Source organism: Procambarus clarkii, chromosome 14 (assembly GCF_040958095.1).
Source record: "Procambarus clarkii isolate CNS0578487 chromosome 14, FALCON_Pclarkii_2.0, whole genome shotgun sequence".
NCBI lineage: Eukaryota > Metazoa > Arthropoda > Malacostraca > Decapoda > Cambaridae > Procambarus > Procambarus clarkii.
Genome location: NC_091163.1, coordinates 1,321,497 through 1,348,298, shown reverse-complemented (window position 1 = coordinate 1,348,298; position 26,802 = coordinate 1,321,497). Strand labels below are relative to the sequence as shown.

At 37.8% G+C, this 26,802-nt stretch overlaps 1 protein-coding gene and 1 long non-coding RNA gene across 3 annotated transcripts in view; one reads left to right on the top strand and one right to left on the bottom strand.

Moving 5' to 3' along the window:
* Positions 1-394: 394 nt before the first annotated feature.
* LOC138364570 (DNA polymerase epsilon subunit 2-like) lies at positions 395-25,254 on the bottom strand. Its single transcript, XM_069324245.1, has 12 exons — positions 25,109-25,254; positions 21,732-21,879; positions 19,907-20,079; positions 18,792-18,891; positions 14,220-14,364; positions 13,644-13,752; positions 12,309-12,450; positions 5,607-5,711; positions 5,000-5,130; positions 4,461-4,647; positions 3,503-3,679; positions 395-596 (listed from the first exon to the last, which is right to left on the bottom strand). Exons 1-12 carry the CDS (start codon positions 25,165-25,167, stop codon positions 504-506), a joined length of 1,569 nt encoding a protein of 522 aa, XP_069180346.1. The 5' UTR covers positions 25,168-25,254; the 3' UTR covers positions 395-503.
* Positions 25,255-25,398: 144 nt separating this feature from the next.
* LOC138364571 (uncharacterized) overlaps positions 25,399-26,802 on the top strand; it is a 47,769-nt gene continuing 46,365 nt past the window's right edge. For both annotated transcript variants that reach the window (XR_011228439.1, XR_011228440.1), the window contains exon 1: positions 25,399-25,556. This is a non-coding gene — a long non-coding RNA (uncharacterized lncRNA). The remainder of the gene's footprint in view (positions 25,557-26,802) is intronic.

Here is a 26,802-nt window from a genome sequence, read left to right as displayed (position 1 = left end):
AGTTTAACAGATTACTCATATCTATTAAGACTTACGAGTCTGTTCAAGTCCCATTTTAAAAAGCCATAGCACACAGCTTCTGGAAAATGTACTCTATGATTTGAAGAGTATGATGGAAATTCAGTTACCTTTTAAACGTTAATAGCTGCTCTGCATTTCTGCAAGCATGTACCTGGTAGTTTACTATAATCCCTGCAGTTGGTAAAACAAGGAATCAGTGAATTATTTTATATGGGCATAAAATTACCTAATAGTCAAAATCAATCATTTAGGCAAAAATGTCACAAAGTTTTTACATTGTCAGCATTTCAAAAGGATAGACCATATAGACTAGAAGTACCTCTATAAAAGCTCCTTGTTACTTAGAACAACTTAATGTATATGAAATACCATAAAAATATATAAAAATTTATTACTTTGTACATTAAACTTGTATAAATATTAAGTTCAACTAAAAGGATGAAATTTAGCTGATAATGTATTAAAAGATAATACTGTATATGCTATACATCCTCATCTCCAATTTGGCTGTCTTCAACTTGCCTAGTTGCAGGCATGTAAACTTTGAAAGAGAAGTCCGTCTTGGAGAATGATCCCTGCAAGAAATGCATCAATAATTAATAAAAAACAAAGGCAACAACAGGCAAGGAGGAAGAGATGGTAAAGAGTGCAATGCAAACAAGAAGCTGATGTTCAGTTTATTCTCATACACTATTCCATTCATGTATTATCTGTACCTCTATTCTTTCTGTGTCAATGACTTCATTATTCACTGAACGTATTTTTCCCCACTTAATACCATGAACATTCTGATGTACTATACAACACCTACAGTATATTACTAGTCCTTTGTCTTTTGCTCTGTCCAATTCTTCATTCTATTCAAGCCTTTAACTATATTTCTCTGCTTATAAAATTCCCCCGAGCTACTTACATTATGCTACTCCAGTAACTACCTTAAGACTAATTGTGCTGTCTTCAGTTTCAGGGAATGTATACATGTAGCTATGTCAGTGCACAGAATTCCTCATTCCTTACTGGCTCACTTGACCGAGGTGCAGTTTTATCATGAAAAGGCACAGCTGAATTTGTAGAATACCTTCTGGATAAGGAGGACTGGAGGTAATAGCACAACCATCAAGCTATATATAAAGATCTCTGTTGTCAAGGTTTGTAGAGACTTTATACAAATCTGGTAGGTATATGGGTGACACATGGATGGAGAGAAAATTGGAAGGAATATTATGTGACACAGGAAGTGAGGAAGTTGAGTGAGTGGTTGCTGTCTGCATAAATCAGCTCATGAAATGACTTGAGCAGAAGTAGTGCCATTATATTGCCTCATATGGTATACATGTGGATAGTGTGTGAAAGGTCCAAGAGGAGGAATATATGACTGGTATACCAGTCATATATGCAAGATACTATGTGCCTACTGGGTATACAAGATACTATGTGCCTACTGGGAGCTGGGAAAGAACAACCCTGGCAAGCAGACAAGCAGACCGGCTGGGAGCCCACACCAACCAGTCGTCGAGGTGACTGGTCTTTCCCACCTTTTCATATCATTTTTGCATATATTTCCCACCTGCTTCTTATTTGTTTATACATACACTATGCTTCAATAGCTGCAAATAAACTTATGGCAGGCCTAAATTGTGCTTCATTTGCCTTGTTTAAAACTCAACTGAGAAAAATCCTCAGGAATAATAGGGAGTGGAGGGAGAGGAATATTTGACAAGTCGCTGGATTCCTGTCCCCGTTGAGACCACTAGAGATGGTGGCGGCCCTTGAGTAAATTTAGGTAAATAAGATCAAAAATCATTTTGGTGAGAAAATTCACAGGAGCCACGATAAGGGTTTGAACCTATGCACCGGGTGTTGCCAGATGCACGCTCTAGTCGACTACGCCACAACATGGTAAATCCTGGTAAAGCCAAAACCCTGGTTCAGCTTCAGTGGAAGCCTCGGGATCCTCGAGCTTGCAGTAGTACCCCAGGTTGCAATTCTTTTACCATATCGTGTCGTAGTGGACTAGAGCGTGCATCTGGGAACACCCAGCACATAGGTCCGAATCCTCATCATAGCTCCTGTGGATTTTGTCATTGATATATCACGTTAATATGATTTCTTTGTGTAATCATTTTTATATTAACCAAAAGTGCATTAAGTGGTCCAAATAAGTTTATGTGAGGACAGAACTAATGACAAAGACTTAACTAACTCGATTACTTTCAGAATACAGTAATTAAGACCAGCATTACTCTAACAAAGGACAGTACTGTTGACTATCTAACCCAAAATTATTTGAATCTTCAGATTAGCAGACAGGCGTTCAGTTTGGATAAGGTCTCTGGGTTATCCAACCAGTAGTCAAATGAACCAAGATATAATTCTCATTGTTGAGGGACAGAAAGCCTGTACAGTACTTTGACTTATCGAGGTGTCCCTAGGCCAACTACTGGTCTTCAACAGGATGCAACCCACAACAGTTGCCTAACTCCCAGGTACCTATTTACTACTAGGTGAACAGAGGAATCTGATGAAGGAAATGTGCCCAACCATTTCTGTCCCGCCTGAGGATTGAACCTGGGATCCTCAATAGTGAGTCGAGGACGTAGACTACAGGGCCCATACCAGATAAATGTAAGAGTGTAATGAAAAATGACATGCAGATTAAGGTTTCTAAATTAGTAGAATCAGAGAGCTCAACAAATCTTATACCTAACATAGGGTCAGCCCCAATTATTTCATATTAACTGAAAATACAGTACTGTACTGTAATGCACAATATTTGTTGTTTCACACCTGGGTCAACTTAATGCTAAACACTGTTTATATTACAAATACATTCAGTCCTCAGGCTAAAGTGATTCTACCGAGTCGACCGCCACTGATTAAACCATCTAGATATTTATCTAGATATGCAATAATGATCACAAAAACACTGATCCAAGTATGCAGAAAAACCACATGTGAAAAATAGAGAAGGCTTAACGCGTTCTCGGCTAATTCGCCTTCATCAAAGCAAAGTAGAATCAAAGATTCTACTTTGCTCTGATGAAGGTGTATTAGCTGAAAACACGTTAAACATTCTCTTTTTTTCACATGTGGTTTTTCTGCTTATCTAGATATATTTATCTATATTTATATTAAGGTTCCAATAATATTCTATTGGTAAACTAGCAAGCAAATCTTTGCCCTACAAAAAAATTATTCTCAAATTATAACTATTTTAGTATATATATATAAAGGCTTTAAAAATAGACTCTGGTAAACTTGTTTTCTTTGGCAAGCCCTTAAGCCAAGATTTCCTTTAATGTCAACTTCTAGGGAATACTCAAACAGGTAAAAAATTCATATTTTACATGTTTTCAGATGCAATATACTTGTCTAACTTAATCTAACCTGATTATGTAACACATTTTGAAGTGATTACAATGAGGGTATATACCCTGAGGACAGATTGTACAAATAATGAACTACATCACAAAAAACATACTGGGTTCATGATGATGCATTGATTGTGTGTTGTTGTGAAGGAGTCTCCTTTGTCAGCAGTGATGATGACATCTGGGGTCGGGTGGAGGGCGAGGCAGTGGTCAAGGCCCCAGTATACTGGCAACACATGCAACGGCAGCGGTGCTAGGTGGCTCTGGCTCACCACTGTCTTAGCAAACTGTAGCACAACAAAATACTGTATTCAGACTTCCAATGTCGTGATGTGAAAGACTGCAAGCAACAGCTTTACAGATCAAGTTAACAACACAATTTGCTTCATTGATTATACTTGCTCTCAACTTTGTTTACACAAATTTATCGTTTATCAATCACACATCACAGGCATTCCAACTGATGGACCAAATCCAGCATTTTGCCATTTCACATAAATTTCACAAAGATGTATCAGTTGGCATATACATAACATATACAATCTCTTTCTCCTCAAACTATCAAATCTAATCAAGTTTACATTAGCAACTCTTTTCACTCAATAGACTTCCAAAGTATTCCCTTAACCTACTTCTAATATTTTCGTCATTTAACTTTCTTTGTTGTTTATAGTATCTTCAACATTCCTATTTACAAGTCTATCAGTTTCCCCTGCTCCTCCTCTTAACTTATTTATAAACAAACTTCTTCGATCCCACGATCGTCGTCGCCCCTAAATCAACACAACATAAACAAACTTCCTGTTTTCTGATCAATTTTCTTCATTATTCTCCCTTTCATTCATTTTCTATTATTTCCCCTAATTAATCTGTTCCCATACCTTTTACTTTCAACATACTCCTGTTATTGCCTTGAAGTTTGTATAATGCCAAAACCTTGCTTGGCATTCATAATTAAACCTTCTTCTTATACATTATTCACTTTTTTACTTTGTTTGTGTTGTACAGTCCTTATCCCTATGCCCTAGATAATGATAAAACTGAAATATTATAATATTAAAAACTTACATGAGCTGGAATGTCATCAGAATTAGTGGGAAAATATACACAGTTTCGACACATCTTGGCCACAATATTTTCCCGGAAGATGACAATCTCCTGGGTACAGTAGAGCAAGCGGCAAGGGTTGCTAACAAAGATAGCAGATGGCACCGTTTTCCGTATTTCTTCAGTAACATATTTTGGCAAAGGAGGTCTGGGGATGTATCACATACAAATTATGCTAATTATAACATTTGAGAGAGATGTTGACTTGTGAAGTAAAATTATACAATGAAAAATTCAGAATTCTCTACAGCAACTACAGTGCAACAATAAAAATATTAGAAAATATTGAACCTGTACAAAGGGATTGAATCGGCATCCCTGAACTCTTCAGACATACGCAATATTAACGGGGCCATTCATGGTTTATTTGGCAGTGCGTGTGCCTGAGAAGTTTGATCCCATTGTACAGAATCAATATTTTTCTCATAGATATATCACATTTGTGATTTCATTGTGCTTTCTCTCTTCTTGCCATTCGAAAATGTGGGAAAAATATTCACCTGGGAAAAATATTACTTGGTCCGGGATCATTGGGTCCGGGCACGAAGATGAACTTAGAGTGAGCCAGAAGTTCAGGGTAGCCGGCAATGAGAGTACCAAGCGATGTTAAATATTGCCGCAAATCAGGTGCCTGTAAACAGAGAAGTCTATGTATAAGATGATTCTAACTTTGTTGCTACTTCATATGGAATATAACAGATTTTCTTTAGTGCAATTCATTTATTTATATTTTTTTTATAAAATAAACTTTCAAATTTAAATTGTCAGTCAATAGAGATGATATAGCTTTTGGTCAATGTACAATGTTGCAAGGTCTTTTATTTTATTAAATAAAAATTAAATGTATTACCTATTTTCTGTCAGGCAAATCACAGTACAAGTCAACTTTATTTCAAATGCCTCTTTCTTCTGGAAATTTATACCGTCTCATATCATGAAACAGATCGATATGCTCACTGCACACACAGTAAGCATGCACACAATCTTATGCCTATGCAGTCCACAGAACAATCTGCACATTATTTCTTAATGTATTTTTTTATCATCACAAAACATATTTTATCTACAAGCTGAATTAATTATGACACTCCTGATGTACACACTAACCTGTTCTGATCCATGGCAGGAAGATAAAAAATTACCACAGAAGATAAATGCAGTCGGAGGAAACTGAGCATAACCACCGAAAAGTGTGCGCAACTTCTCTGTTACCTGAAACACACAAAATTACTGAAACAAAAATTATTACAAAAGTATATGCACCAAAAAGAATACATAACCTCTATGTAATCTAAAATACAGAACTGTAGTACAAAATTAATTAAAAAACATTCAGAACTAAATGTGACGTGTAACAATTTTGTAATGCTGCTCCTGAAAAACTATCACAATAACATAAATATCTATTCATATTAATATTAAAGGTCACTGAATTACCTCATTGTCCTAGTGTTAAACAATGTGAATTTTTACAATGTTAATTTTATCTGAACTCCTGTAAATGAGAGTTACTAATAAGTGTTCACAGTTGGGAAGACTATTTAAACCCAGTAATTGTTATTATTGTTATTATAATTATTGATTGTTACTTAAAATGATATCAGTCACAAACCTGGAGATCACAAAGAGCCTTATTTTGTCTTAATCAGTTCTAACATCTGAAAACAATGTTAAGTACAGTATAGGTTTTAATTAATAAGTTAGTATGGGTATCAGCCAAAGTAACTACTGTAATTATCAACAGAAAGCTCCTAATTGGAAAGACTATTTAGCACTGTCTCTGTTGCAGGTGATTTAAAAGGCCCTAAATATCTATCAGGCTGCCAATACAATAGCAAAAAGACTTAAGATGTGCAACGTCAAAGGCATCCGATTCACCAAGGCATCTACCGATGGGCAAGTGACTCAGAGGACCACTGGGAAAGCAAGACTTATAGTCATACAGGTCTTACCTGTATCACTATGACTTACCTGTATGTCTTAGCACCATAGCCCGTGCTACTTGGAACAAAAAGTTCCAAGTAGCGAATCTTAAACAACAACAACAGTCATACAGGGTATTAGAATACATGTACCTTTATGCTGCATCTGACTTCCCTCCAACCCTTTCTACCAGGTGAAACACTGCATGCAAGTATCCTATGGATTTACTCAAATAACTCCTGTTGTTGGGAACAGGAAGTCTGTATCCCGGTTCGTATCAAAGGTCATGCCCTAGGTCAAACTACTGAGCTTCCCCCAGGATGCATCCCACAACAGTTGCCTAACTCTCGGGTATCTATCTACTCCTAGGTATACAGGAAACATGCCTAACATTTTCTGTCGTGTTCAGAGACTGAACTCGGGAACCTCGACTTTGAACCGAGAATGTAAACCACTTTCTTGGTTTAGCAATCTATCTTGTAAACATATGTTGTTGAATATGACCGAAAGGGTAAGATTAATGATTCTAACACGAATCTTCTCAATGTTCCTTACATTTTTCTTCATTGTTGGGGGTAATTGAAAAATTAACTCTCCAAAGTTCATTTTCTTATTTTTATTTATGGTCAAACGCCTAAAAGTGTTTCGCAAGGACTTCTTACATTTTGAAAGACAGGTTTACACATATCATTTCATGCTTATATTCGTTTTGGGTGAGGTGATTTGACACAAATGTTTTTGGGCGAGGTGACAAAAGATAGAACACAAATCAATGGGTATAAATTGCATATGAGAACATAAGAATGAAAGTAACTACAGAAGGCCTATTGGCCCATATTTTCTCTTGATGCTTCTATGTTGGTTCGGGGTCTTGAAGTGAGTTGAATATAGTTATGTATTAATTGGTTGTTGATTACTAGTGTTGACTTTTTGATGTGTAGGGTCTCGCTGATGTCGAGTCTCCTGCTATCGCTGAATCTATCGATGATTTCTGTGTTGCTTGTTAAGGTTTCTCTGGTGATGGTCTAGTTGAGAGACGAGATTATATGTTCCTTGATGGAGCCCTGTTGTTTGTGCATTGTTAATCGACTAGAAAGAGACCTTGTTGTTTTGTCTATATACTGAGATCATTGGGGCTGACAGTTCCCAAGTGGGCATGTGAAGGCATAGACAACGTTGGTTTCTTTCAAGGCGTTCTGTTTGGTGTCTGGAGAGTTTTTCATGAGTAGGTTGGCTGTTTTTCTTGTTTTTGTAGTAAATTGTCAATTGTATCTTCTGATTTTTGTCTGTAGGGATAACGTTCCTATTAATAATATCTTTCAGAACACTCTCCTCCATTTTATGAGCCGTCGAAAAGAAGTTCCTGTAAAACAGTCTAATAGGGGGGGAGGGGGTACAAGTGTTGTGTTAGTTGACTCTTCAGAGGATGCATGGCATTCCACCTTCCGTTTTATGACATCTTCAACATAACCATTAGAGAAGCCATTGTTGCCCAGGACCTGCCGTACCCTACAGAATTCTTCATCGACTTGCTTCCAACCTGAGCTGTGACTGAGAGCCCGGTCGATGTAAGCGTTGACAACACTCCTCTTGTACCTGTCTGGGCAGTCACTATTGGCATTAAGGCACATTCCTATGTTTGTTTCCTTAGTGTAGACTGCAGCGTGGAAGCCTCCATTCCTTTCCATGACTGTTACATCTAGAAAGGGCAGCTTCCCATCATTCTCCATCTCGTAAGTGAAACTTAACACCGAATTTTGCTCAAATGCCTCCTTCAGCTGCTGCAGACGTCTATAGGTCTTCTGTAGTTACTTTCATTCTTATGTTCTCATATGCAATATGAGAACATAATAACTTCTGATCCATCTTCAGAAGGATCAAGATGCTTCTGAAGATGTATTATTAAATACAAAAGTATTTACGGAAATTCCTGTTTCAATTGTTCCTTCGTGATCTGACACTCACATCTTTCATCACTTATTAATTTTCGTGATTTACACACACACACACACACATATACTGTGTGTGTGTGTGTGTATGTGTGTGTGTGTGTGTGTGTGTGTAATTACCTAAGTGTAATTACCTAAGTGTAGTTACAGGATGAGAGCTACGCTCGTGGTGTCCCGTCTTCCCAGCACTCTTTGTCATATAACGCTTTGAAACTACTGACGGTCTTGGCCTCCACCACCTTCTCACTTAACTTGTTCCAACCGTCTACCACTCTATTTGCGAAGGTGAATTTTCTTATATTTCTTCGGCATCTGTGTTTAGCTAGTTTAAATCTATGACCTCTTGTTCTTGAAGTGCCAGGTCTCAGGAATCCTTCCCTGTCGATTTTATCAATTCCTGTTACTATTTTGTACGTAGTGATCATATCACCTCTTTTTCTTCTGCCTTCTAGTTTTGGCATGCTTAATGCTTCCAACCTCTCCTCGTAGCTCTTGCCCTTCAGTTCTGGGAGCCACTTCGTAGCATGTCTTTGCACCTTTTCCAGTTTGTTGATGTGCTTCTTAAGATATGGGCACCACACAACAACTGCATATTCTAGCTTTGGCCTAACAAAAGTCATGAACAATTTCTTTAGTATATCGCCATCCATGTATTTAAATGCAATTCTGAAGTTAGAAAGCATCGCATAGGCTCCTTGCACAATATTCTTTATGTGGTCCTCAGGTGATAGTTTTCTATCTAGAACCACCCCTAGATCTCTTTCTTTATCAGAATTCTTTAAAGATTTCTCACATAATATATAGGTTGTATGGGGTCTATGTTCTCCTATTCCACATTCCATAACATGACATTTATTAACATTAAATTCCATTTGCCAGGTGGTGCTCCATATACTTATTTTGTCCAGGTCTTCTTGAAGGGCATGACAATCATCTAAATTTCTTATCCTTCCTATTATCTTAGCATCATCAGCAAACATGTTCATATAATTCTGCATACCAACTGGTAGATCATTTATGTACACAATAAACATCACTGGTGCAAGAACTGAACCCTGTGGTACTCCACTTGTGACATTTCTCCATTCCGATACATTGCCTCTGATTACTGCCCTCATTTTTCTATCAGTCAGAAAATTTTTCATCCATGATAGAAGCTTACCTGTCACCCCTCCAATATTTTCCAGTTTCCAGAACAACCTCTTATGTGGAACTCTGTCGAAAGCCTTTTTTAGGTCCAGATAGATGCAGTCAACCCAGCCATCTCTTTCCTGTAATATCTCTGTGGCCCGATCATAGAAACTGAGTAAATTCGATACACAGGATCTTCCTGATCGAAAACCATACTGTCTGTCTGATATTATATCATTTCTCTCCAGGTGTTCTACCCATTTAGTTTTGATTAGCTTTTCCAATACTTTCACTATTACACTTGTCAATGATACAGGTCTATAATTGAGGGGGTCTTCCCTGCTGTGTGTGTGTGTGTGTGTGTGTGTGTGTGTGTGTGTGTGTGTGTGTGTGTGTGTGTGTGTGTGTGTGTGTGTGTGTGTGTGTGTGTGTGTGTGTGTACTCACCTAATTGTACTCACCTAATTGTGCTTGCGGGGGTTGAGCTCTGGCTCTTTGGTCCCGCCTCTCAACCGTCAATCAACTGGTGTACAGATTCCTGAGCCTATTGGGCTCTATCATATCTACATTTGAAACTGTGTATGGAGTCAGCCTCCACCACATCACTTCCTAATGCATTCCATTTACTAACTACTCTGACACTGAAAAAGTTCTTTCTAACGTCTCTGTGGCTCATTTGGGTACTCAGCTTCCACCTGTGTCCCCTTGTTCGCGTCCCACCAGTGTTGAATAGTTCATCCTTGTTTACCCGGTCGATTCCCCTGAGGATTTTGTAGGTTGTGATCATGTCCCCCCTTACTCTTCTGTCTTCCAGTGTCGTGAGGTGCATTTCCCGCAGCCTTTCCTCATAACTCATGCCTCTTAGTTCTGGGACTAGTCTAGTAGCATACCTTTGGACTTTTTCCAGCTTCGTCTTGTGCTTGACAAGGTACGGGCTCCATGCTGGGGCCGCATACTCCAGGATTGGTCTTACATATGTGGTGTACAAGATTCTGAATGATTCCTTACACAGGTTCCTGAACGCCGTTCTGATGTTAGCCAGCCTCGCATATGCCGCAGACGTTATTCTCTTTATGTGGGCTTCAGGAGACAGGTTTGGTGTGATATCAACTCCTAGATCTTTCTCTCTGTCTGTTTCATTAAGTACTTCATCTCCTATTCTGTATCCTGTGCCTGGCCTCCTGTTTCCACTGCCTAGTTTCATTACTTTGCATTTACTCGGGTTGAACTTCAACAGCCATTTGTTGGACCATTCACTCAGTCTATCCAGGTCATCTTGTAGCCTCCTACTATCATCCTCTGTTTCAATCCTCCTCATAATTTTTGCATCGTCGGCAAACATTGAGAGGAACGAATCTATACCCTCTGGGAGATCATTTACATATACCAGAAACAGTATAGGTCCAAGGACTGACCCCTGCGGGACTCCACTTGTGACGTCTCGCCAATCTGAGGCGAGACGTCAGATTGTGTGTGTGTGTGTGTGTGTGTGTGTGTGTGTGTGTGTGTGTGTGTGTGTGTGTGTGTGTGTGTGTGTGTGTGTGTGTGTGTGTGTGTGTATGTATGTATGTATGTATGTATGTATGTATGTATATGTCGTACCTAGTAGCCAGAACGCACTTCTCTGCCTACTATGCAAGGCCCGATTTGCCTAATAAGCCAAGTTTTCATGAATTAATTATTTTTCGACTACCTAACCTAACCTAACTTTTTCGGCTACCTAACCTAACCTAACCTATAAAGATAGGTTAGGTTAGGTTAGGTAGGGTTGGTTAGGTTCGGTAATATATCTACGTTAATTTTAACTGCAATAAAAAAAATTGACCTCATACATAATGAAATGGGAAGCTTTATCATTTCGTAAGAAAAAAATTAGAGAAAATATAATAATTCAGGAAAACTTGGCTTATTAGGCAAATCGGGCCTTGCATAGTAGGCTGAGAAGTGCGTTCTGGCTACTAGGTACGACATTATATATATATATATATATATATATATATATATATATATATATATATATATATATATATATATATATATATATATATATATATATATGTCGTACCTAATAGCCAGAACGCACTTCTCAGCCTACTATGCAAGGCCCGATTTGCCTAATAAGCCAAGTTTTCATGAATTAATTGTTTTTCGTCTACCTAACCTACCTAACCAAACCTAACCTAACTTTTTCGGCTACCTAACCTAACCTAACCTATAAAGAGAGGTTAGGTTAGGTTAGGTAGGGTTGATTAGGTTCGGTCATATATCTACGTTAATTTTAACTCCAATAAAAGAAAATTGACCTCATACAAAATGAAATGGGTAGCTTTATCATTTCATAAGAAAAAAATTTGAGAAAATATATTAATTCAGGAAAACTTGGCTTATTAGGCAAATCGGGCCCTGCATAGTAGGCTGAGAAGTGAGTTCTGGCTACTAGGTACGACATATATATATATATATATAAACAAATAAATTACTATGTGATATTGACATCAACATAAAGACAGATGTGATTTCTATCATTTGCAATAATTTATCACATCACGACATCTTCATAGCAAAAAATAAAAAAAAGCAAATGTAACACTGCAACCATATTTTCCAGCATATAAGATGACATTTTGCAAGGATATTTTGTGAAAAAAATCTTTAGCATCATTTATAGAAAGCAATTTTAAGTTGCTTTGTAAGAGAAAACGTATGATTTTGTACAACATATACTCATTTAGTGGTGGACAAAAAAAAATAATATCTTTATCTGCAGGAAAATATGGTACTCTATGAAAAAATTTAAAAATTCTTACCTTAATTTTATCTAACCAAACATCTGACAAGACAACAAACATGGCATCCTTATTCTCCTGCTCGGCTTGCTGGAGTCGGGGAATATTTTTAGAGCATACGGTTCCATGGCCACCAAAATAGTTGATGTTACCTATTAGTGCCCTGTGGAAATAAAGCACAATTAATTTAAGCAAATATTGTAAAAGGAATATACAGAGAATAAGTCAAAATTAATACACACACCCATACATATCTTTAACTTCTAACCTACTCTCTTTTCACATCACATCACCTTTCTTGCCTTACAATGATTCTCTCTCCCAGTCATCCTTAATACCACTTGATAAGGGTCCAGTTGTTAGTTTAATTCATTTATTATGCATGCTATACCCATCCTATGGGCAGTAGTGGAGAAGGTTACAATGGGCTCAGGGATAAAACACCAATTTTTTTTTTATTTAGGCAAGTTACAGTGTTCATATGCTAATTAAAAAGTTGTAGCAACAATGGTTTTGAGAAAAACAACAAGTGCAGTACAGTCTCTAAACGAAGTAGCTTACATACGCAGAGTTAGTTTCATAATTTGATTTGCTTATCATGAATACCACCTCCCCCATCCAGTGGGCCATAGTGGAAAGGTTACAATCACCCACATTTACTACCTACAGCTAGTAAACTGTGGACATTTGGCTAAAAAGATCTGGTACTGTAGTAGACAACTTTGAATTAATTATTTACACATTTCTTGATCATTTGTTATAGTCTCTTAATTTATGTATTTTTTCACAGTCCATCACATAGTGTCAAGGGGCATGTAAATAATTTTGCTGACAGTTTACTTTTGGTCAGCTCTACATCAGCAGGTAATGTAAGTCCCAGATATTGTACTTGTAACCAACTCTAAGCTGAGAAGTAGTAAGGTTTCAGGATGAACAGAAATGTGAGTTCAATGTTGGCACTGCATACTGAAGTAATGGTCTCACATAGATAGTGTGGATACTTCAAAGCTTCCTTGTTTAGATTCTTAGATGATGTTATGTTTGCTAACTGCATGTGCCTGAGGCATTCAGGGGACGTGGGTTTGATCCCATTGTACTACTTCAATATTTCCTGAACATACTGTCCTTCAAGATTTCAAAGTTGCCTGCTATACCACTTATCAGAGATACTGTACAGGCTGTTCAAATACTATGTTACAAATGTATTTAAATATCTGGATGAAAGTGTGAGGCTCTTTCATCAAGCCTGACATTTTTAAATGCTTGCATTACTAGTCCACACAAAATCAAATTTTATTAAATAGTGGCCATGCTACTAATTGAGGGCTCTACTAATATTCCAGAATCAGAACTTACCTTGTTGAGCTGGGAGCCTCAGGAGGAGGCAGCCCAATAGCATTAGCATGAAGTATGCCGTCCTCGTACCATCCCTCCACCAAGACATAGCAGTTGTGTGTAAACAAACCTGAGCCAAGAGTTAAGATAAAGATGAGATCAGTAATAAGAGACAAGGTGGATGATTGCCACTTATGGAGTTCCACAAGGCTTGATACTAGTGCAACTGAAGTTCATTATATATATAGAAGGTGAGATAATTATCAGGAGAAAGCACAAAGCCAGTATGATTATATAGCACCTGGAAGGTGACGGTAAAATATGGCACTTATCAGAAGAAAGTGGTTGTATATAGAAATGATCTGCAACAGAGGGGGGTACAGAGTTATATGAACATGTTTGTAGATGATACTAAGCGACAAGGAAGAATAAAAGATTAAAATTATTATGTTCTTCAAAATGACCTAGACAAAATAGATCCATTAAGAAACGCATGACAAATCAGATTCAGCGTGAATACATATCACATAACAGGGTTCAGAATAAGTGAAACCAGGCCATAATCATTTAAACTTAAAACTGAAAAAGATAAATTACCAGTGTGAAATTTAGTCTTGCTAAGATCAAGATGGACAGCTCCCGTGTCATCCTCAAGGTGGTGTTGACCCTCCATCAGTTGTGTCAGCAGCCCTAATGTTACGACATCATCTAAGCGAGAGCTCGATCCCAGCAAAAACTCGACCTGTTATACACAATGAAATTACAATAAAGTGATATATTTATGAGATATTCTTTGGAGCAGGACAACAGGATCAAATCAACTTCCAGGGTCACCCCGCCTCTCACATGCGCCTTGGGTGCCCCAGGATGCTGGTTTGCTCCCACCATCCTGCCCCAAAGATTTTTCCACATAAATTTACCTAAAAATTTCTCCTATAAAATGTATTAAGAAATTTTTTGTATTTGTCAATATCTAGCATTATAAACACATTGTTTAAACCCCACTGTGGACTGCATTTGATAAACCTTTATTACTCCCAAGGCTAAAGTTTTAAACATTATTATTAAATAAATGTCTTTTAGAATTACAGAAAACTGCATTCAATAGGCAAAACCTAAACAAATTTGTATATTCACATTTAAATCCGAATTATTTTAATTACTCTAGCCAATAGAGTATGCTATATTAAATTATTTTAATTACTCTAGCCAATAGAGTATGCTATATTAAATTATTTTAATTACTCTAGTCATTATGCTCATAAATATGTAGTAGAAAAGCTGTTTGTTGTAACTCCCCTAGTGCCTTCTCTATAACAGAAAAATGTAATCAAAGTAAAGTAGCTACTGTAATTTGTTTGCATAAACCCAAAATAGTCACATATGCATTACTTTATGTCAGAGAGGTCTGTATACATATTCAGTACTGTATTTTAAAGGATGGTGTCACATGATGTTATTAGGTAATACAAAATGCACAGATCTTACTATTCATATATTCTACAAAAATTTAACCAACGCAAATAAAAAGTGGTTACCATCTTAACGGTGACCACCATTTAGCGTTGGATCCATGTTACACCAACGTTGTTTACCCAGATTTGTCCGAGGGGTCAAGTATTGCACAAACACCCACATAGTAATTACACTGCAGTCAAATCTCATTACCCGGGAGCCGGTTGGCCGAGCGGACAGCACGCTGGACTTGTGATCCTGTGGTCCTGGGTTCGATCCCAGGTGCCGGCGAGAAACAATGGGCAAAGTTTTTTTCACCCTATGCCCCTGTTTAAGTTTCTGTCAAACAGAATACAGAGTGTGACAGTCAATCAAGTAAGTTGTTTGTTGTTGTTTTAGATTCAGCTACTCAGAGCAAAAGTTCCAAGTAACACAGGCTATGGAGAGCCCATAGGGAACATAAGCCCAAGTGCAGTGAAAAGCTCTATACCCCAGGGCACAGTCCTTGCACCGTTGCTATTTCTTATCTTCACCTCGGATATATAGACAAAAATACTAGTCACAGCTTTGTGTCATCCTTTGCAGATGATACAAAAATCAGTATAAAAATTGCTGCTGTAGAAGACACTGAAAAACTACAGGCAGATATAAATAGTCTTCAATTGGGCAACTGAAAATAACATGATATTTAATGGTGATGAGTTCCAGATACCGAGGTGTGGTGGAAACAAGGAACTTAAACGAAACACAGGATACAGGACACAATCAGACCTACTCATAGAAAGAAAGCAACATATAAAAGGTCTGGGAATTATGATGTCTGACGACCTGACATTTAATGAACATAACTGAGCAAATATAGCGGCGGCCAGGAAAATGACAGGATGGATTATGAGAACATTTAAATCCAGAGACTCCACAGCAATACTAATACAGTACAGTGTACTGTTTAAATCACTGGTGCTGTCCCATCCTGAGTATTGCTCGGTACTCACTTCCCCATTCAGAGAAGGAGAGATCTCTGAATTAGAGGGACTACAGATAACATATATATGGCACGCATAGAAACGATAAAACATCTAAATTATTGGGACTATCTCAAAGCTCTCAAAATGTACTTTCTGAAAAGGAGACAAGAAAGGTATCAAATAATATATACAGTACATGGAAGATACTGGAGGGCTAGGTCCCAAATTTGCACAGTAGAATAACAACACACTGGAGCAAAACGTACAGAAGGAAATGCAAAATAGAACCAGTGAGGAGTAGAGGTGCAACAGGCACGATCAGAGAGCAATGTCGTAACATCAGGGGTCCACGGCTGTTCAACACCTACCAGCAAGCATTACAAATATTGCCAGAATGAAGGTGGATGTATTCAAGAGGCACTTGGACAGGTTCTTGCAAGAAGTGCCAGACCAACCAGGCTGTGGTAGATATGTGGGCCTAAGGGCCACTCCAAGCAACAGCCTGTTGGACCAAGTTATCACAAGTCGAGCCTGGCCTCAAGCTGCGCTTGGGAGTAGAATCCCAAAACCCTCTCCAGGTATGTTTCAAGGGGCTGTGATATTAAGCATCTGCTACATATGGATTTGTACACTAGTGATATGGTGATCTTTGTGGCCATCTCAGAGAAATGTCTATAACACAATGAATTTCAGCCATTACCAAGAGGGCCTTTAAACAAACTGCAATATGAAATTATTTTGTCCTTAGCTGTATCTTGAGGTTATCTTGAGATGATTTCGGGGCTTAGCGTCCCCGCAGTCTGGTCCTCGGACCACGCGGACCCGTCCGGTCCTCAGACCTCGCAGATCCGCGGACCAGGCCTCCTTTTTGTTACACACCCCCCCCCCACAGGAAGCAGCCCATAGCAGCTGTCTAACTCCCAGGTACCTATTTACTGCTAGGTAACAGGAGCATCAGGGTGAAAGAAACATTTTGCCCATTTGTCTCCGCCTCCACTGGGGATCGAACCTGGAACCTCAGGACTACGAATCTGAAGTGCTATTCACTCAGCTGTCAGGCGCCCGTCAGGCGGGATGTATAAAAAGTTCACAAAAATAAACGAATTCTAACTTGTTGGTAATCTTGTTAGGAAGATTTATATATCATTATCTAAATTTAAGTTGCACCACTATTGATACAGAGCATTAAGTTGTATCTATACATTTGTCACAATTAGATCTGTCAACATTTTTTGGCCATTTGTTGTAGTGGCTGCAAGTGTGCAGTCTGTACATGTGCAGTTATTGTTTATTCTGTTTTTTACTTGAAAAGGTGCAGCTTTGCATGTATAAAATAATAAGGCATGCAATGTTTTGAACAAAATCTTTCAACCTAGATATTTTAGATGCAAGGGAGTTGACAATCATGATGCAACTCATAACTACTAGAGGGGAAAAACATTGATGCTGGTCTGCAAGTCTCTAAACACTTAAAAAATGCAATATGTACTTACACTCAGTTTTGTATGGTTGACCAATAGCCAAGCAAACAAGACAATGCAAATAATATCAATTATAAGTCAATAAAATTCATGGATAACATCCATCACACTTTTGATTATTCACAAAGTTTGATCCTTTACCCATAGCTCTCATTCCACTCCAGTATAAAACTGTGGTAAATAAATTATTACTTAAAACTATGCTATCCAATAATAATAATTTTACAAGGAACAGAAATATCACAAAATAGTAGCTAAACCTAATTACTGATATCACTGGATTCAACTTATTTCTTGAAAACCTGGTCACTAGCATTATATGACAAAGAGTACTGGGGAGACGGGACACCACGAGCGTAGCTCTCATCCTGTAACTACACTTAGGTAATTACTTAGGTAATTACTAAATGTTTGAAGAACATTCAGTAATAATATGAGCAAACACAGGAAGTGTAGCAGCAAGTGACAAATTGTTACAGTATATACAACAGAATCTGCAGCCAGTTTGTTTCAAATTGCTGAGTCTTTGTGTTCTGTTTCCTCTGCCTTACAGCAGAACAGAAGTTAACACTGAGCGCTGCAGGCCTTCATTAATCAATACCAAGGAAAACAAACCTGAAACCTGAAATCACATACACAAAATTGACTGGGCAATACATTGCAAAATGAACAACTGAAGTATTGGGCCCATACTGTACAGTCTCAAAGAACAGCCAGTCAATTTAACTGAATATCAGCCTGTGCAAAGTGGGTGGATGCCCTGTGAAAGGTGGAGGAAGGGGATCTGCTAGCTTCTCTGACCCTTTAGTAGTAACCTGTTATCTGGCGATGGTCACAGTAGCCACTAGTTACTTAACAAAAGTTAGCAGTGATTTACCTTGCAATTCTAACGATTGCTTGCTAAGTGCGTTGAGTCGGATGCCTGATGAGCTCAGAAACAAGGGTTTGATATCATACAGCCTCAATATTTACCCACTTAGTGGATTGTTTAGCTGTTTTTTTAATTATAACACGCTACTCTCTCAGTGGTGGATTCAGGTACTCTCCAATGTCTCATCACCCCTAAATTATGTGGCACGACCATATGCGAAGTTACTTGTCATGGTGGGGTTAAGATTCCATAGAGTCTGGCATATGAGCAGTGTCCTGGGTAAATCTAAGTTCTGGTTAGAGCAGCAATTGAGAGTACCCAGCTCAGAAAGTATACAAATGGGTAAAAATATTGACAAATACTGTACTTATAAAATTAAAATGATACTGCCTACCTTTATTAGGCCAAATTTCTTGTTATCTTCATCAACATTTCCAATAACTGGCTTACGAAACAAGTCATGGTTGCAAGTGCGTTGGTAAACAATGGAATATCTGAAATAAAATTACAATTCTTTTATTACATCCATGAAAATTCCCAGATAACGTCAATAGCCCAGAAAAAAAAGTTGCTTAAAGAAAAGGCTAACAAATTACTACATTCAGGTTATTACACTAGAAGTAAATGGCAAAGTAATTATGCATAAATTACTTAAAAACAACTAAGCAAAATATTACTGAAGCAATAGTTATGCTGTGTGGAAGAAGTTGAGTCGTGAGGCTGTCATGCGTAAACAGAATGGCATGATTTGCTGCTTTAAATTAAGTTATTTGTTAGGTCTCATAATTTTTATAATGCTTTGTTTAATGTCAGCAAATTGCAAATGACTACTTTTCAATTTATTCCATTTACTACAGTACTGCTATTATTTTTATTACTATTACTGTCATTAAAATACAATGTTTTTACCAATATACCACCATCCAAATTTCTTAGTTTATTGTAAATCTGTATAAACTAACCGAATAAGTATACAAAATAAACATTTATGAATAAAGTGCTTCAATTTCAATATAAGCCAAATATTTTTTAATGTCTAAAAATGTTTGCTTGATTTACTCTTCTGTACACCAGTTCAGCCAAAATTGTAATGAATTGTATAAATTGTTATGAATGAAGTCCTCTTATCTAACTGAGCTGCTGTTTGTTACGGTTATCCAAACATGGAGATTCATGAATCAGTTTTGGATTAATGATGACGGCGCTGACCAGACCCATTTATTTTGGTTATGTGCATATTTTGTCCTCAAAAGTACTGTATGTGATATTCACAATTTGCTGCACTCAGTAAACATATGATGTAGAAGCCAATTAGTGTAAGGTGGGAGTGGGACGTTAATTTTGAATTTCTATTTACAATGCATGTACATTATTTAAACTGTTTACCTCCTTAGTGCCTTCCCTGTTGCTTCAGAGAGCCATCGCAGGGGGATGGCTCTCTAAAAGGCATTTCCTGGTACAGTACTCTCTGTACCTGGAAATAAGACAAACAAACAATCAAGAGATTACCTGCCCCTGAAAACTGCAGCTTTATCTGAAGCATCTCCATGCAAGTCTCGTGCTCTTACTGGCTCCAACACAAATTTCTTCCGTTCTACATTGTAAAACAATTTTGGGACCTTGTAAATGTCTACAACTTGCAAAAGGTTTTCAATATCATCATTTTCTGCAGTACCAACTTCCTGCAACATCATCATGCAATACAGAATGGGATTTTAATGATTTTTTTTTTGCACAATGAAATCATAAAAATGTGATGAACCTACAGAAAAATATTGAGGCTGTTCTATGAGATCAAATCTGCATCCTCGGATTTCTAATTGTTTATTCGCATTGTTTTGTATTCAGACAATTAGTATGAGAGGTAAGGTTTTGTGACATGAGAGGACTGAGGCCATGGGGTATGGAAGGGATGAGGGTGGGACAATGAGTAATTCCCAAAGTGGGCAGTACTGACCCCAGGGGGTGTAAAGATTACTGTCCCCAGGGGAGTGCCAACAGTTAAGAAAAGAAGCAGAAGGGTGCTAGAAGTGAGCTCCTCACAAGCATGCTGATCACTTATACAGTATAGGTGATAAACTAGTCCAGAGCCTAGAGCTAGACTATTTTATGGAACCAAAAGGGAACAGTGGCCTGAAATAGTTAGGGCACCACTGGTCATTGACATGACATATATGGATGTGTGTGACATGAAGGGGCGAGACTTTTTGGCATGATAAGAGATGAAAGCATACAGCTGAGAGGGGTGAGGGCATGATGTTTTGGTCATTATATAATAATGATCTTTTTTATGAAAGGGGTAAGAGGTTTGTGGCATACTTACTCAATACCCTCAAACTTACATACATACAAACACACATTATGCAGAGAGTAAACCACAATAAATGAGACACTCAACCCACACATCCAAAAATAAAGGAAGTGATGAAATTTCAGTCCATTCTGAGCCATTATCAAGTCGTGTAAAGAAAGTGGTAGATTAAATCAATATATAAAGTAAGAATGTGAAGTGAAAGGCAAGAAGGTAAAAAGTAAGCCATAGGAGTAATAGAAATAAAGACTACATAAGGCCTAAAGGCTAAGAGAAAATAGGTGAAATAAACATTAAAGAGAAGGGAAAGAAACAAGAGAAAATAAAGAATGAGAGCTTAGAGGGGACTAAACTTATGTCAGATCACATTTGTTTTAAAGGTTAGAGCATCTAACTATGCATTGAGACAGGCAAGAATCAGCAGCAACAAAGCTAGGACTCTGAAATAGTAGATCACATTTTGATGGTGAAAATATGATGTACTGATCTGCATGAGCTTGGTTATCCGAAGCCTGCTGAACCGAATATTTGGGTTATCTGGCCTAAATTGTGCCCGGATAATTTTCTGGCAAAATTTTGTCATATCAATCAAGAAGACAAACTACAACATGGTAAGCAAAATTTTCTGTTTTAAATTATATTTTTTATTTAATAGTGTGTGTGTGGAAATTCAAATTATGTTGGTTGTGGTACAAAAAAAACAACTGTGAATATGGTCATTTTTGGATGTTCCCAATAAGAATTCTGCTTATATGGTGGGGGACCTTACCATATAGTCCAGATAGGTCAGCTTAGGCAACATTATAAATCAAAGCGACTCGCAAAATTGATACATGGAGCATACCTGGAGAGGGTTTCAAGAGTTATACTTCCCGAGCCTGACCTGATGTGCTGTCTTGTTTTCTATTCGCGGGTCCTTAGTTAGGTTAGGTTTGGGCAATTAAGTGCATTATTTTTGTTATGTTGTGACAACTTATGTGGATGGGCTGATCCACAACTCATTAACCCCCACCAATAACTTACCTGAGCAGCCTTGTAAATGTCTTCCTTGGAGATTAATGTTGAACTTATTGGAAGTTTTTGAACAGCCTCTATAACTTTCTCAATCCACTCATCGTGTTCATCTTTCGGCAGTGGGTTCAGCAACTCGCACAGGTATTTGGCCCCATCACTGACACATAAAACAAAAAATTCAGCCTTGAGTTCAATGAAATGCCTCTTTCTGGTGGGTCCCCCTAAGTGGTTTCCTCAGGGTACCACCAAGGGGAATTCACTAGAAAATGGGAGACTGTTGTTTATTATATAAAGTACAGAAAACCTTGGTAACAATTAACCCAACTCATACATATGAAAATAAAAGTGATTTTCACACAAGTTTTTTAAGTCACATTATTGTGACTTATTCTCTACATAAAAACAAACTGATTTGCATTAATGCTAAGATCAAGAGTATTACCAGGTAGGTATTTACTGTGGATGAGGAGAGAGGAAGATGTGGATTTTGAAAGAGTATGTAGATTTGGAGGGAGTTAGATGTGGAGAACAAGCGTAAGAGGAAGAGAGGAGGATGTGGATTTGGAGAGAGCTGGATGTGGGGAACAAGCATAGAGAAAGAAAAGGTGGAAGATAGAAAGAGAAGGTAATGTAACTGAAGTAATGAATGTCCTTGTAGAAAGAAGACAGGAAGAGATGCAGTAAAGAACAGCATGAAGCAGCGCTAGTACATACATATATGCCCAGCAGAAAAAAACATGCTTAAGTAGCATTTAATCAATGTTGATTCATTGTTGTATTATTAAGTGAGTAAATCTGGTTTGGAAAATGTGCACTGCAACCAGATTCATCGAATCTGAATCTTACGCCAATCTTAAGTTTCTACCTGTCTCTCTTTGTGGAAACTATTGGTGAAACTATTGTGCTTTGTGACTTTGCAGAAAATTATTCTTTCCTACTACAAGACAAGGTGTATGGTTTCTTCTGGAATAATGCCCATGCCACAATTCATCCAAAATTGGTTGTAACATGTAAAATGTAATGACCTCTTCACACCTATAATTATTTTCTCCAAATTATTTTAAGTTTTGCTTGAAATGCTTTGCATACTAATGGATTCATTAGCTTGTGTATCTCTTGTCCCCCACATTTGTACTCTTTATGTTCTTTGTACATATATTCTTTTGAATAAAATTGTAAATTTGTTTACATTTTGTGAAGATGGTAAGAGGATATTCTTTTGTGGAATATAGCAGTCAGCGGGAGGACGAGTCACAGCTCACACCTCATAAGCATTGTTGTAGCCTGTAGATAAGGGGAACTCTGTATATGAATTAGTACAGTAATGAGATAGTTAGCAGGGGGCATAGGCACAACTCATGTGTCGATGTAGACATGTAGAGGCTATGAAGCTAAATCTGCACTGTAGGGCGGCATAACATCTGTCTTCATCAAGACGTGCTCCATCAAGGACATACAGTATTAAGGTTAAGCAGGTTGCTGCGAAGGCAAGTTCTAGCGGAGCAAAAGCGGGGCAATATAGGAAGAAGTATTCTATGGGTCCTTTTTGTGGGCTCCACCAGGAAGCAGATGTTATTCAACTGAAGACAGAAAGGATGGGCAGGGAATCGTGTATGACCTATAGGTAAACGTGTGAGACAAACATCGCGTATCCAGGTGTTATGACGGGACCATGGGCTGGGAGATGCATCAGAATGAAGAGTTGCCATCTGTGATGTCTGAAGTAAAGGGCCTGATTCAGACTGCTAAAGAACAGAACAGGCTCACTTGAGGGCTGGCATTTTTTATGTTGGTCAAGAGGGAGGGTTGCCAGAGATGTTAAGAAATGTGGTTTGGCCACCGCCTCATCTGCGATTTCATTCTTTCTGATACCCACATGAGCGCGGACCCACTGAAGGTGAAGATGCCAACCTGGTTCATGGTAATATGATAGGCATGTTTGGATATTGCTGATGAGTTGGCCAAAGTTTTTTGGTCTGTGAGAAACAAGGAAAAGAGTAGTCTTGGAGTCAATGAACACTACCATATCTTGGGAATGAGTGACCTGTCAAATAAGTATAAGAGCTTGATATATGGCAAGGAGTTCCCCAGCTAGGCTAGAATGATATGGGAAAAAGTTTCCAAGTTTGACACAAGGAAAGTGATTCAAAGTATGCAGCGGTTGTACTTGATTTGGGAGAGGATGTATGTGACCAATCTGCATATCGTATATCTGTAGATTTGTATATACTTTGAAGGATCCAGTGTAACAGGTTCTAACAGAGGAATACAATGCTGGATAACAGCACTGGAAATACTGCATGCCTATACATCTTCCTTTATGTGAAGGCCATGAAACTGTTCATCTTTTAATAATTCCCATTTTTTGGGAAAGAAAGCCTGTACTTAAGCTTACTGCGGTCCCCCCTAGGTCAATTACTGACCCAGGATGCAACCCACAACAGTTACCAAACACCCAAGTAAATATTTATCTACATCATAAATATCTAAATATCAACACTTAAATACGTACCCAAGTACGTATTTACTGGTAGGTGAACACACACATTAGGTGACAGAAAATGTGTCTTGACAGGTTCTGTCCTGACCGGGAATTGAACCATGTCCCTCGATTGCAAGCCAAGGACATAGGCTGTTGTGCTACTGGTCCCATTGGACTTAAGGGTTTATTGATATATACAAGTTTTTACATTCTTGTAAAGCCACTAACATGTGTAGCGTTTTGGGCAGGTCCTTAATCCTAATTTCCCCGGAATACGACCCCGCCAAATCGTTTAACAACCAGGTACCCATTCACTGCTAGATAAACAGAGACTACAGTTAAGGATTGGCGTCCGGTCAATCCTCCCCAGCCAGGATTTGAACCCAACCCATAGCGCTTGCGAAACGCCAGGCAATTGTCTTACCACTGCGCCACGGACGCTAAATTGTTGTTATTATACTAAAATGTTGGACTAAATTGTTAAATTGTATAATGCTAATTCTAATACCTATTTGAGATATCAATTTGCTTTTAAAGAATTTAAGTCATACTATGTCATTCCAATGTTTATCTGGCAAACATCTACGGGCTGAAACACTCTGAAACATCCATGGACAAACGTTTGTTCATTGTCACTGAGGATGTTTAAATCGCTATTTATAATAATATATCATTAGTAAAAAACATTAACTGGAGGTTGGATAAAGAATACGCATAAAAAATGTTAATTATATTGTCCTATAGTATTATAATTATTGAATTATTAGTAGAGTGAATTTACAATATTATACTTAGAGTACGCCGTTTACTTGCAAACCAGACAAGAATGCATGAAAAGGATATATTCTGAATTTAGATCTATCGATAACTTTGTAATACATTATACCATACAATTTTATATTACCTGCGCACCGCTAGTCCATGTAATTTAAACAAATTAACAACAAGATTCTTGACTGACATACTGAATGTTTACAAAGTACCAGCAATAAGGCGCGAGCAAACGTGATTGGCTGACGTTCTGAGGGTTCTTGACGGGAATCCGGATGCAGCTTATTTTAATTTTTATTTCACTTATTTATATATACATAATATTGTTGTTTATATGTATATATTTATATCAAATCAAATTAAATGTTTATTCAGGTAAAAAGTACATAGACACAAGATGAGCTACAAACAGAATGCTGCTGGAGAGCTAGTACATACAATGCCCGAAACGCTGCGCATACTAGTGGCTTTACAAGATTGTAATTACTATACTATATGTATCCTCCAATCCCAATGTACCTTGTTGTATATATATAAATAAATAAATAAATAAATGCCTTGACATTTACAAGGCTGCTCAGGTAAGTGTTATTGGTGGGGGTTAATGAGTTGTGGATCAGCCCATCCACATAAGTTGTCACAACATAACAAAAATAATGCACTTAATTGCCCAAACCTAACCTAACTAAGGACCCACGAATAGAAAACAAGACAGCACATCAGGTCAGGCTCGGGAATTATAACTCTTGAAACCCTCTCCAGGTATGCTCCATGTATCAATTTTGCGAGTCGCTTTAATTTATAATGTTGCCTAAGCTGACCTATCTGGACTATATGGTAAGGTCCCCCACCATATAAGCAGAATTCTTATTGGGAACATCCAAAAATGACCATATTCACAGTTTTTTTTTTTGTACCACAACCAACATAATTTGAATTTCCACACACACACTATTAAATAAAAAATATAATTTAAAACTGAAAATTTTGCTTACCTTGTTTGTCTTCTTGATTGATATGACAAAATTTTGCCAGAAAATTATCCGGACACAATTTAGGCCAGATAACCCAAATATTCGGTTCAGCAGGCTTCGGATAACCAAGCTCATGCAGATCAGTACTGTACATCATATTTTCTCCGTCAAAATGTGATCTACTATTTCAGAGTCCTAGCTTTGTTGCTGCTGATTCTTGCCTGTCTCAATGCATAGTTAGATGCTCTAACCTTTAAAACAAATGTGATCTGACATAAGTTTAGTCCCCTCTAAGCTCTCTTTCTTTCCTTTCTCTTATTTCTTTCCCTTCTCTTTAATGTTTATTTCACCTATTTTCTCTTAGCCTTTAGGCCTTATGTAGTCTTTATTTCTATTACTCTTGTGGCTTACTTTTTACCTTCTTGCCTTTCACTTCACATTCTTACTTTATATATTGATTTAATCTACCACTTTCTTTACACGACTTGATAATGGTTCAGAATGGACTGAAATTTCATCACTTCCTTTATTTTTGGATGTGTGGGTTGAGTGTCTCATTTATTGTGGTTTACTCTCTGCATAATGTGTGTTTGTATGTATGTAAGTTTGAGGGTATTGAGTAAGTATGCCACAAACCTCTTACCCCTTTCATAAAAAAGATCATTATTATATAATGACCAAAACATCATGCCCTCACCCCTCTCAGCTGTATGCTTTCATCTCTTATCATGCCCAAAAGTCTCACCCCTTCATGTCACACACATCCATATATGTCATGTCAATGACCAGTGGTGCCCTAACTATTTCAGGCCACTGTTCCCTTTTGGTTCCATAAAATAGTCTAGCTCTAGGC